Source organism: Perognathus longimembris, chromosome 2 (genome assembly GCF_023159225.1).
Source record: "Perognathus longimembris pacificus isolate PPM17 chromosome 2, ASM2315922v1, whole genome shotgun sequence".
Lineage (NCBI taxonomy): Eukaryota > Metazoa > Chordata > Mammalia > Rodentia > Heteromyidae > Perognathus > Perognathus longimembris.
The window spans coordinates 143,090,009-143,102,307 of NC_063162.1; the positions used below are offsets into that span (position 1 = coordinate 143,090,009).

Here is a 12,299-nt window from a genome sequence, read left to right on the forward strand (position 1 = left end):
CCCGTATCTGGTAACCACCATTCTATTTCTATATCTATGAAGCTGACTTAGTTAACTCCTATAAATCCAATCCCAGTGTCTGTCCTTTTGTGATTAGTTTATTTCACTTAGCAGGTTTTCAACATTCACATTGTAGCATGGATCTCCTTCCTTTCTAAGGATGAATAATATTCATTTTGGTGATATCAGGCCTTGTTTTCCCAGCTTGCTTGCTATGGTGCACTACCCTTTGAGTCATGCTTTCAGCCCTACTTTTTTGTGGTTCATTTTGGAGATGGGAGTCTCACAGACTTTTCTGCCCAAGCTGAACTCAAATAGGACCCTTCAGATTTTGTGCTCTTGAGTAGCTAGGGTTATAAGCATGAGCCTTATACCACACCTCGATATTTTTCTCCATTCATCTGTTGGTGGATTCTTGGGTTTCTTTCTTCTTCTTGTGAATAGTACTGGCACAAACATACATGTACAAAGCCTGTTTGAGTGACTTCTTTCAACTCCTTTGGCTATATATCTGTATTATCAATGGTAGTTCTATTTTTAAACGTTTATTTATTGCAGGTACCAGGGTCTTGAACTCAGGGTCTCACACTCTCAATGGACTTTTTCTGGTCACTGCTGATATTCTGCCACTTGAACCATACCTTGTGAGTCAGATTTTTCTGCTCTGGTTGCCTCTGAACTCTGATAGTCAGCTCTCAGCCATGGAGTAGCTAGGATTATAGGTATGAGCCACGAGTGCCATGCTAATTTTTAATTTTTTTTTTTTTTTTTTTTTTTTTTGGCCAGTCCTGGGCCTTGGACTCAGGGCCTGAGCACTGTCCCTGGCTTCTTCCCGCTCATGGCTAGCACTCTGCCTCTTGAGCCACAGCGCCGCTTCTGGCCGTTTTCTGTATATGTGGTGCTGGGGAATCGAACCTAGGGCCTCGTGTATCCGAGGCAGGCACTCTTGCCACTAGGCTATATCCCCAGCCCCAATTTTTAATTTTTTTGAAGGATGACCATATTGTTTTTCATAGGCGTTGTGCGCCCCCCTTTAAACACAAACTAGAAGCTTGTAAGGTAAGAGCTTTGCTTGGCATGTAGTATTTTAAAAATCTTAATCACTGGCTAGAATTTAAGAGGAAATATACAGCATTTAAAGAAAAAAGTGGGTTTCCAGGTAGTAGCAACTGCTGGAGCAGAGTCGCTGCTTCGATGGATACAAGTGGGCTAGGTGCTCTGCAGGTTCTGTTATGGGGTTCCAGGGAAGAGATTCCCCTCCATCCAAGTCAGTCAGAGACAGTCTCAAGTAAAAAGATAGATGTATTGGGGAAATAAAAAGCAAACTGATCGGCCAGGGCCAGAGCCCAGCCTTAGGGGCTGGGACCACTCACCCGTCGGTGTGAGAAGAATAGGGGCGGGTCCAGAGCCCATATGCCCCCCACCCAAACCTCTTCAATCACAAAACAGGACAGAGACACAGAGACTTACTTCCGGAAGATTTCTAAGGAACTCCCGCAGCCTGCATATACCCTTAATACTATCAGGAAACAGGCCAGCAAGGGAAGAAAGAACAAAAACACTAACAAACCAATTCAGCTCCAATGGAGAGCTTACTTGGGATGCCATGGGGACTAGAGATGAGCCAGGAGACAGGGCACAGGACACGAACATGGAGACTCATGCCATGGCTTAATGGCGCCTGAGATGGCCTGACCCTAAATAGGGTCAGGTCAGGGGGCTGAGTCATGGGAAATGCCCAGTCCCAAGCACTTGACTGACAGGTTCAGTAACCTATAGGCCATGTGCCCACTCCTGTCTCTTGGGACTCAGGAACACCCATTGCCTGGGGAATGGGACTTGCCTTCCTGTAGGAATCCAGGCACACCTATCAAGAGGAGATGCTAGATAGTGCAACTTGCCATGTGGCTAATGGTGGCGCTGGCCAGATCTGACCTGCATATTACAGTTCACCAGGTTTCCCATAAGCCTGCTTTACTTATCAGGCGCCATTAACGTGTCATTTGTCACTCCTGCTTGGTAGCAGCGAATTAGGCAAGGTACCAGTCAGGACCCTTGAATTCAGCTGCCAAGGCTGTGGTATCAGGCAGTTTTGCAGGTGACCGGTGTCCCAGCAGGATGAAGGGGGCAGACAACTACGGTAGGGTGCAGGGATGCTGCGGTCCAGTGTAACCCAGGGGCCAAGCGGAGATTAAGGCCTAACTTGAACCTGGCCATGTTGTCCACAGAGCCCACAAGCACTGGTCCAGCGCGGGCCACCACCTAGCAAACGGTGTCGGGCAGAAGGAACCGCCTGTGGGTGTGGCGTGCGAAGCGAGGAGCGCCGGGTGACAGGAGCTGGGAGTGACATGAAGGTCACGTGAAGGTCATCGCCAGCGGACGGTCAGCACGTTAGCGACGACGGGGAGCCGCCAGCGGGAAGGGTCACGTCGCTGGGCCTCCGGAGGAGATCTGCCAGAGCCACAGAACTGTCCCACAAGACACCCAACTAAATTGTTTCCGATTTCTCGCGGGGGGCCACCAGTTCCCGGCCGCCCACGCTGACCGCGGACCGCCCAATGGCAGCACGACCCCCACACGCTCAGAGCCGCTTACTGACGCGCGCGGAAAAAGCCTCCGAGCTCCAACCGGAACAGAGACAGACCGCCGCGGACGCCACCTGACGGCCGGCGAGGGCGAGGCTGGGGCCGGAAGGCCGCCGCACCGGAAGCGACGGCTGCTTCCGGCAAAAGCCAAAGGAGCGGTGGCGTTGAGGGCGCGTCCCGAAGGTCTGGGCAAGCTGACCCAGCACGCTGGGCTACACGACGACGACGACGCACGCCGCCATCTCTTGCGCAGGCGCAGGACAAGAGCTTAGCCGAATGCGCAGGCGAGGACGCGCGCGCTCCCGACCTGCGTCCGTCTTGTTCCGATGGTAAAAAAAAAAAAAAAAGCAGCTTTTGGACTTGTAACGCGAACTCTTTCTCTAAACTACAACTCCCAGCATGCCTCGTCCTCCATTGTCAGTCACTGTAGTTTGCCAGGATAGGACCATGACGGCCTCAGGTGACAATGACGTGCCGAGAGAAAGAAACTTCTGAATACACTGTTTGAGCGCCTGCCTCACAGGAGCCCCAGTGGCCTAATGGATAAGGCATTGGCCTCCTAAGCCAGGGATTGTGGGTTCGAGTCCCATCTGGGGTGATGCCAACTTTTTCTCCTCCTAGTAAGGATTCCTGCAAGTCTTCTCAGGTCCTTATACTTTTCTTTAAATGGGAAGAATGGTGCGTGTGGTTTGACGGTGGGGATTCGTATTATAAGACTATGGACACTCCGTTTCCTTCACTGGAGCCGTAGACCTTTCCAAAGGCTGTGGGGATGAATTCTGACCTCCTTCCTAGACGCTGCTGAAAAGTCATCTTGTCCGCCTGTCCCTATCAGGTCCGCACCCCCCGCTGGTCCACTTCGGGCTCAGCGCCCGGTCGCCTGGCCCGCGTCACGCGCAGCCCAGCAGGGCCCTCTCCCTTCCGCTCGCCCCGTGCAGGCTGCGGGAGACCCGCTTCCCCGCCACGCTTGGCTCTCGCTTGGTTTTCCCTCCATCCCCGAGGGCGTCGCTAGGCGTTCGACTCCTTTTCCTCCCGAGAACCGGGCCCGGGACAGCGCGCGGCCGGCGGGCGGTCGGGCTGTACCACGGCCGTGTGCGCCCCGGGGGAGAGGAGGAGAGGGAGGGTGTTTGGTAGAGGCCAAGGGCGCCGTTGGGCTCCGGGCTCGCGAGAGGGCGGCAGCATGGCGGCCTTAGGGTCCCCGGCGCGCACCTTGCGAGGCCTCCTGCGGGAGCTGCGCTACCTGAACGCGGCCACCGGGCGGCCGTACCGCGACACCGCGGCCTACCGGTACCTCGTGAAGACGTTCCGCGCACACCGGGTACGGAGCGGCCCGGGTAGGGAGGCGCGGGCTGGGCCGGGCCGGGCCGGGCCGAGCCGGGGGCGGGGGCGGGGGGGCGCGGGGACCCGAGGCCCGATCTCTCCGACGGAGTCCTGAGGCGCGCGGCCGCGCTCGTCGCGTGGGCCCGCGGGGCGCCGCTTTCCGCCCTCGGCGGGGTGGAGTCGCCGTGTCGGGGCGGGGGTGGGATGGGGACGATGGAAGCGGGCGGTGGGGGGGGGGTCGGCCGAGCGGCGGGGGGGGGGGGGCGGATGGAGACGCTCGGTGACCTCGGCTCCCCTCGGCTCCACCCCCTGGAGCTCTTCCGGGGGACCGGCGAGGGGGCTTGGACTCGGCCCGGGCCGCCCCCGCGGCTCGGAGCTCGGAGCGGGCGCCCGGGTGCCGCCGCCAAGCGCCTCGCGCGCTTCCCCGTCGGGCCGCGGCCCCGTGCCCAGCTCGGAGAGGCAGGTGCCACGCACGGGGTGGGGAGCTGGGCGCTGCGGGCCGAGTGGGAACAGGCTTTTGCACGCGTTGCGCCCCTTGCACCACTAGATCGCTCCTCCAGATCGGTCCTGCGGTGTAATGAGGTGCATGCAGCATTGGCTTTGCTAGGGAAACAGGCTAGGAGGCACCCCTCTTAAGCGAAAGGATGAAACAGGGCTTCCTTTTTCAAATGGGACCGCCGAGGCCCAGGAAGAACTGTTAGCTGTACAAAACAAGGAGTTAAACGAAAACACGAAACACCCCAGGAAATCCTCACACTCGGTTGCCGCTTTCGGAGTGAAGGATCTGGCTTGGAAACAGTACACTGGAGACTCCCCTAGGGCTTCGGCGAAGGAAACCTAACCCTTTGAGCAGTGTGGGAACCGAAAGAGCCCTCATCTTAACTTTTAAATTTCTAAGTCATCCACCTTACGACGAAAATGCACTTAAAATTTAAAAAAAAATTTTTTTTTGGCCAGTCCTGGGGCTTGAACTCAGGGCCTGAGCACTGTCCCTGGCTTCCTTTTTTGCTCAGAGCTAGCAGCACTTTTCCACTTGAGCCACAGCACCACTTCTGGCCTTTTCTGTTTATGTGGTGCTGAGGAATAAAACCCAGGGCTTCATGCATCCAAGGCAAGCACTACCTCTAAGCCACCTTTCCAGCCCCTGCACGTAACTTTTAAAAGGTCACAATGTTAGGGACCATATGGGATGGAGACTTAGGCTAAATACCTAGAATAAGATGTTCTTCAGTCTGAAAGCTTGGGGTTCACCTTAGCAACCATGCATATAATGATGAAACACGTGAGCACTAAGGGTTTGTAGTTAAGGAAGGCCTTCAAGGAGGACCTTGAGCTGGAACTTGGAATTGCTAATAACCCTTAGGGAAAATGACGCTTCTGACCTTCACCCTCAATGACCTGTTCCATTTCAACAACATTCATAAATAAAGGAGAAAGCTCAGTAGCTAGGGAAGAATGGCAAGGATGTATCACAGTTTTGTCCATGACCTTTCAATTTCACTGCCTTGGTTTAGTTGCTAAACTTAAGTAGTTATAAGAGATTAAGAAAGAAAGGGTAGATTTTTTTTGTTGTTGTTGATCTCTTCTGCAGGGGATCTAACCAAGTTGCAGTCACCATGTACAAGTAGTTGGGCTATAATGTATATAAGACAATCATAAAGTACTATTCTGCCAGCTACAGGGAGTTCAATGTTGCTTATGAAGTGAAGCACTTTGCAGGAACACTGAGAAGAAATCCATCATACCATTACCTCATCTTGTAAGGCCTGAAGACGTTGTATAACCATAAGCAGTGGTTCTTAGGTAGATGTTGCAGATGGTTGTATTATTTTCAGTGGATGACCTTGGAGATCTAATAGGAGAAAAGTAATCATTTAGGCCTAAAAGACTTCAATACAGAATACAAACTTATTTCAACTCTCATTGTTTCCAGTTTGAAACCGACTATGTATTTGCTGTAATATTCAATCAAGCAGGCAGCTAGGTCAAGAGGAAACATTAATTGCACTATCATGGCTCACAGTATGCAGTGTATGCCTTTCTCCACTCCTCCTAAATTCTGTGCTTGAAACTCATGCTATATATACACATATTTTGTACTGTTCATTGAAGCTTTAGAAGCATATATAAAATATAATTTTGAGAGATGTATAATTAGTTTCTGTTCAATTAAAAGTGCTTGAAGCTTAAATATGGTGAGGTTCAGGAAGTTGAGGTAGGTAGTAGGCAGGAATTTAAACTTTATTATAAGTGTATTGGGATTCCATTCTAAGATTTTTAAGGAGGTGGCATGATTATTGCCTTTGAATGAGAGGCTTAGCCATAGCTGTGAAATTCCTCTGGAAATGCTAAAAGTTCAAACCCTGTGGATGGAGGGCAGATATTGAGCACTTGCTTAGCAGGCATTACATTCGTCTATATACCATTCCCAATTTAGGAAAAATAAAACTAGTAATGCTACTCTGGAATGTATATAAATATATAGGGAACAGTTTCTTTTGGCTCAATTAAGTGAAAAAAATCTATGCCCATTTTCTCTGTGCTTTCCTTAGGAAGATGGAATTCAGCTAAGAAACTTCCCTGTTTTCTGTAGGGAGAACACAATTTTCTGTGTCTTTTTATCTTTATTTGCTCTATTTTGCTAACCTTTTTCTCTGACTCAGGCTCAGTACTCCTATACTATAATCAAATTTTTCTTTCAACTTCTATATATGTGGTCTTGTCTGAAAGAAATGGATTTTACACACTGTATAACTGATACAGGCTAACAACAAAAAAGCGATGGATATTACCCTTTAAATGGTGTCATCCCATGAATTTTTTATTGTAAAAAAGAGTAATTTGAACTGTGTTCTGGTGACTAACACTTGTAATGCTACTCAGGAGGACTAAGGTTCTCTTCCCAGCAGAAAAAAATGTGATTCTATTTCTAGAATACCAGCAATAAGACGGACAGGAGATGTGGCTGAAGTGACAGAGTGCCACCTGAACAAGCAAGTCAGCAGATACTTGTTCTTGAGTTCAAACCTTGGTGCCAACAAAAACCCCCAAAGGCGGGCTGGGGATATGGCCTAGTGGCAAGAGTGCTTGACTCATATACATGTAGCCCTGGGTTCGATTCCCCAGCACCACATATATAGAAAATGGCCAGAAGTGGCGCTGTGGCTCAAGTGGCAGAGTGCTAGCCTTGAGCAAAAAGAAGCCAGGGACAGTGCTCAGGCCCTGAGTCCAAGGCCCAGGACTGGCAAAGAAAAAAAACAAACAAAACCCAAAGGCCAATTTGGTTAGAGTAGCTGAGTGCAGCTTTCACACATGTTGTATTACAATTCTAGGGTTTAGATTTTAACCCTAGATATCCCAAAGAACGAATTAGGGAGTAGGTATTCAGTGGTGCTCAGGGATTAATTCATACATCCTCCTCTCTGCGTTCATCCTCATAATTTATGCCCTTAGTTCTCACAAGCTCAGAACCCTGGGTTTGTTTGTTGTTTTTGGAGCCTATCCTGAGGATTGAATTCAGATCCTGGTCATTGTCCCTGAGTTTTGTTGCTCAAGACTAGTGCTTTACCCCTTGAGCCACAGCTCCAGCTCCACTTCTGATTTTCTGGAGGTTAACTAGAGATAAGAATCTCACACCCTTTCCTGCCCCAGCTGGCTTTGAACTGAAATGCGCAGATCTCAGCCTTCTGAATAGGATTATAGCCACTGGCACTGGGCTAAAACCCTGACTTTTAAAGGGCCATTGTACTATACTTTATCCTGAAATTAAATATGATGAATAGCAATCAACATTTGAGGTTGTTCAGGACTCTGGAATGGATATGGAGTTTCTATCAATTTAGTCAATAGAATCCAGCCTTTTCAGGTAGACAACAAGAACAACTTTAACCAGCTGCCAGTGACTCACACCTGTTATCCTAGCTATCCAGAAGGCTGAGATCTGAGGATCTTGGTTCAGAGCCAGCCCGGGCAGGACAGTGTGGGACTATCTCCAATTAACTGCCAGAAAACCAGAAGTTGTGCTGTGGTTCAAAGTGGTGCAGTGCTAGCCTTGAGCAAAAAGGCCCTGAGTTCAAATGCCCCACAACGAACTAAAAAGAAAAAAATGAGCAACTTTAATGTAAACATATGCATAATACTTGTATGTAATCTTTATTTTGCTATCTGAGAACAAAGCTATTGTGTTTCAGACAAAAGTTTTTTTTATTTGTAACCAAGCTCAGAGAAATACAGAGAAAACCTTAATTTCTTTGATAGGTAGAGAATCCTGTATTTCCTAGGCAACAACAAAAAAAGCTTTCTGATTAAACCGGAGGTCAAATTTCCTAATAAACAATTATAGTTGCAACTGTAAATGTATGTGACTATTTGCTCTGTGCAGAGTATTTTCTAGAGAAAGTCTGTTAAGTCTTTCTTTGTAACTGGGGTATTAACAGACTACCTGACCTTACTCCCACTCTAGGTCACCAGTGAGAAGTTGTGCAGAGCCCAACACGAGCTTCATTTCCAAGCTGCCACCTATCTCTGTCTCTTGCGCAGCATCCGGGAGCACGTGGCCCTTCATCAGGAATTTCATGGCAAGGGGGAGCGCTCCGTGGAGGAGTCTGCTGGTTTGGTGGGTCTCCAGTTGCCCCATCAGCCTGGAGGGAAGGGCTGGGAGCCTTGAACATGGAGAGATTCCCCGGATGTTAACTTCCTTTGAGAATTTAATCATTTCTACCAATATGTATTTATCATTAAATTGTTTTTAAAAAAATTTAGAAGTTTTCTCTGTAATTTTGTTGACTGGTGGAGGTTTCATCTTTTCGGTGAGTTTACTAGCCTTCTTACACTAGGATTGATGTTCTTAATGTATTTTTAAAAACTAGTTCAGTTTTGTTTTGTTTTTTGCAAGTCCTGGGGCTTGAACTCAGGGCCTGAGCACTGTCCCTGGCTTCTAAGTGGCAAAAAATAAATAAAAGCCCATGTTTCGCTTGCTCTTCTCATTTCCAGGTGATAACATTACTATTTGATGTGCATTTTCCCACATATTTTCTATGCATCTACAAACACCTCATTACATATACATGTCTACATACACATACATACCTAAAAAATGCACAACTATAATGTGTTAAGGTCCTGGCAGGAAACAGGTCGCACACTCAAATAAGGTTATTAAGCATTAAAGAGGTACATAAAGTTGTAGGCTGACTTAAATAAGGTCAAGTTGGTGAAGCACTTATCTCTTAGGCCTGACAAGCCCTGGCCTAGGAGCAAGCTCAATCACAGTCCACCAGGAAGAGAAGAGTTCAGAGAGAGGAGGGGGTGGAGTGAACATATTAACATCTGTCTTCTCATCTCCTGGTCAAATTACTATTCTCCTGCCACTATCTGGGAAAGTAGTTCTACTACACACTTTAGCTAACTGAGTAAAAAGCATGGACTTCAATTTTACTTGCTTCTCTTCACATTCTGTGGGCCAACACTTTCTATTTCTGCAATAGTGTTAATCACTTCCTCTCCCTATCTTCACTGCCTTTGCTCTAAACTCAAGCACTGATAATCTTCTGCCTGAACTACTCTCCTAAAGTGGTCCCTGTACTTTAAATATCTTTAATTCATCCCACTCAAAAAGTATTTTTTCTTTTTGTGAACTGTCAGTTTTTTTATCTGGGCTCCCGGTAGGTGTCAAGTTTTTCCTGGCAGAAGAAATTGGATGTAATCTGTAAGACTAAAACCATGACTTTCATCTTTGTACCCGCTAGAGTACTTTGCACCCATGTAGCATGTATTAAGTGTTTTTTAATGTATGGCTCAAGTTAGCTCCACTTACTAAGAATACAATCTGAACAGAACTATTTTTAAAGCATTTCAAAACACTCTATCTTCTAAGAAATTAACATTAAAATAATAGTAGAAAATGTTAAACATTTATTCAATTAGATTGATCAAAGAAACAATTTGCTTTATTTTTTTAGGTGTAGGGTTGTTACATTATTTAAGGATATTTTACTTTGAATAAGATGGAAGCCAGGTGGTGCATGTCTGTAAGGCCAGAACTGGGGAGGCTGAGGCAGGAGAAGCACTGTTCTAGGCCAGCCCTGGGCTACATGGGAAGACTGTTAAAAAAAAAAAAAAAAAGTGAAGATAGCCAAAGGATAGAATAGGTTGCTATTTTTATTCATTATATTGTTAAGGTGTATATGCAATAAATCATATTCCTAAAGAGTACAGACTTGAAGCAGAATTACTAAAGTAAGACTCTACTATGGGTTTTAAATAGCAACTTAGGTTTTGCAGTGCAACTAGCCATACTTATTAACAGTCTCACCATTAAGAATCAACTGAGGGCTGGGAATATGGCTTAGTGGTAGAGTGCTTGCACATGAAGCCCTGGGTTCAATTCCTCAGTACCACATAAACAGAAAAGGCTGGAAGTGCTGTGGCTCAAGTGGTAGAATGCTCTGCTAACATTGAGCAAAAGTAGTACAGTTCTAGTGGTTAGATGGAGGTTAAGAGGCTCACAGACTTTCCTGCCTGGCCTGGCTTTGAACTGTGATCCTCAGATCTCAGACTTGAGTAGCTAGGACTACAGGCATGAGCCTCTAGTGTCTGGCTTGAATTTTTTTTTTTTTTTTTTTTTGCCAGTCCTGGGCCTTGAACTCAGGGCCTGAGCACTGTCCCTGGCTTCCTTTTGCTCAAGGCTAGCACTCTGCCACTTGAGCTACAGTGCCACTTCTGGATGTTTCCTATATATGTGGTGCTGGGGAATCAAACCCAGGGCTTCATGTATATGAGGCAAGCTCTCTTGCCACTAGGCCATATTCCCAGCCCCTGGCTTGAATTTTTAAATAATTAGTTATTTTTCTAAAATTTGCCATAGTATCTATAATATTAAACTTCATGATACATTTATTATGTGTAGCATATAAGTAGAGACTTAATAAATCACAGCCACTTTGAGACCTGAAAGTCAGAGTGAATTGGAAGTTTAAAAATAGTTAACTAGGCACCAGTGCCTCACACCTGCAATCCTAGCTACTCAGGAGGCTGTGATCTGAGAACTACAGTTGGAAGCTAGCCTGGGTAGACACTTAACATCCAATTAACATCTCAAAAGCTTGAAGTGGCACTGAGGCTCAAATGGTAGAGCACTAGCCATGAGCACAAAGAGGCTCAAAGACAGTGACCAGGCCCCTGAGTTCAAGCCCCACAACCACCACCACCACCAATAAAAAATTACCTGCCAGATTATCAGCCTAGAGGTTTATATTCTGGTGGTCAAGAAACTGATGTCTTAGGGGGCTGGGGATATGGCCTAGTGGCAAGAGTGCCTGCCTCATATACATGAGGCCCTGGGTTCGATTCCCCAGCACCACATATACAGAAAATGGCCAGAAGTGGCGCTGTGGCTCAAGTGGCAGAGTGCTAGCCTTGAGCAAAAAGAAGCCAGGGACAGTGCTCAGGCCCTGAGTCCAAGCCCCAGGACTGGCCAAAAAAAAAAAAAAAGAAACTGATGTCTTAAAACTAGCACGGGCCCGAGCACCGCCCTGCTGGCCTGGGGTCAGGATGGGCAGCAAGATGGCGTCTGCCAGCAGGGTCTTCCAGGGCCATCTTCAGACCAGTTTTCTTATCCTTGGCCTCGTGAGGATTATAGGTGTGAACCACAAGCTCCCAGCATCATGTCTCAGTACCTGTGACTAAAATTTAGTACCGGCAATACTGAATAGAATCTAACACTGGAGATCCACATACATCACTGTTGGGTAGTCAAGCCACATGCTACATTAATATGATTCCCTAACAGAAGAAACCATCCTAAACTCAGTACATCGGAAGCTTTGAGGTCGGCAGGGCTCCCGCCTCGCCTCACTTTTCCTTGATCTCCCAGCATGCTAAGGGAAGTAAATCACCAGACCGCGATACACCACGGTCCACCGGACACTGCAGCAATATTAAAAACATTACCTCAGAAATACAGAAGGAAACATATCTCAGGAAGAAATGGAATTTATCCAGCGTGGAGGGCCAGAATAATCACTGAGGCTGCTGCTTATCATCAAAGAATTATCTTTACAATAAAGGATTTCCAAAATGACAAATACAAATTGTATTTAAACAAGCTTAATAAATATCCTGAGAAAATGAAATATAGAAAATATAGATGGATACTTCTATCTCCTCCTAATTTGTGTAACTTGGTCAGCTTCTCCACAAGCTTACCAACTTGTTCATGTATTTCATACTTATTAAAGTACACATTTAAAAATGTTAAAAAAAACCTAGTATGGTTGTCCTTAATTACTTAGCAGAGGAAGATAAAAATCCTTTGGAAAAGATAGATATTTTATATTTAGGGTTTATATTATGCTGTACATATTTTCTTCAGTAGATGTTCAGTGCAAAAAGATA

At 46.8% G+C, this 12,299-nt stretch overlaps 1 protein-coding gene, 1 non-coding gene and 1 pseudogene across 2 annotated transcripts; all 3 read left to right on the forward strand.

Moving 5' to 3' along the window:
* The first annotated feature begins 3,110 nt into the window (after positions 1-3,110).
* On the forward strand, positions 3,111-3,183 carry Trnar-ccu. The gene has a single exon. It is a non-coding gene; the product is annotated as a tRNA-Arg (tRNA).
* A 489-nt stretch (positions 3,184-3,672) lies between these two features.
* Fmc1 (formation of mitochondrial complex V assembly factor 1 homolog) lies at positions 3,673-8,665 on the forward strand. The gene is made up of 2 exons (XM_048340319.1): positions 3,673-3,903; positions 8,368-8,665. Exons 1-2 carry the CDS (start codon positions 3,766-3,768, stop codon positions 8,569-8,571), a joined length of 342 nt encoding a protein of 113 aa, XP_048196276.1. The 5' UTR covers positions 3,673-3,765; the 3' UTR covers positions 8,572-8,665.
* A 2,791-nt stretch (positions 8,666-11,456) lies between these two features.
* LOC125347204 lies at positions 11,457-12,064 on the forward strand (annotated as a pseudogene).
* Positions 12,065-12,299: the final 235 nt, after the last annotated feature.

Coding starts and splice junctions, on each gene's coding strand:
- Fmc1 (XM_048340319.1), top strand. CDS start 3,766: ATGGCGGCCTTAGGGTCCCCGGCGCGCACCTTGCGAGGCCTCCTGCGG. Junction 3,904..8,367: donor AGACGTTCCGCGCACACCGG/GTACGGAGCGGC, acceptor CTCCCACTCTAG/GTCACCAGTGAGAAGTTGTG.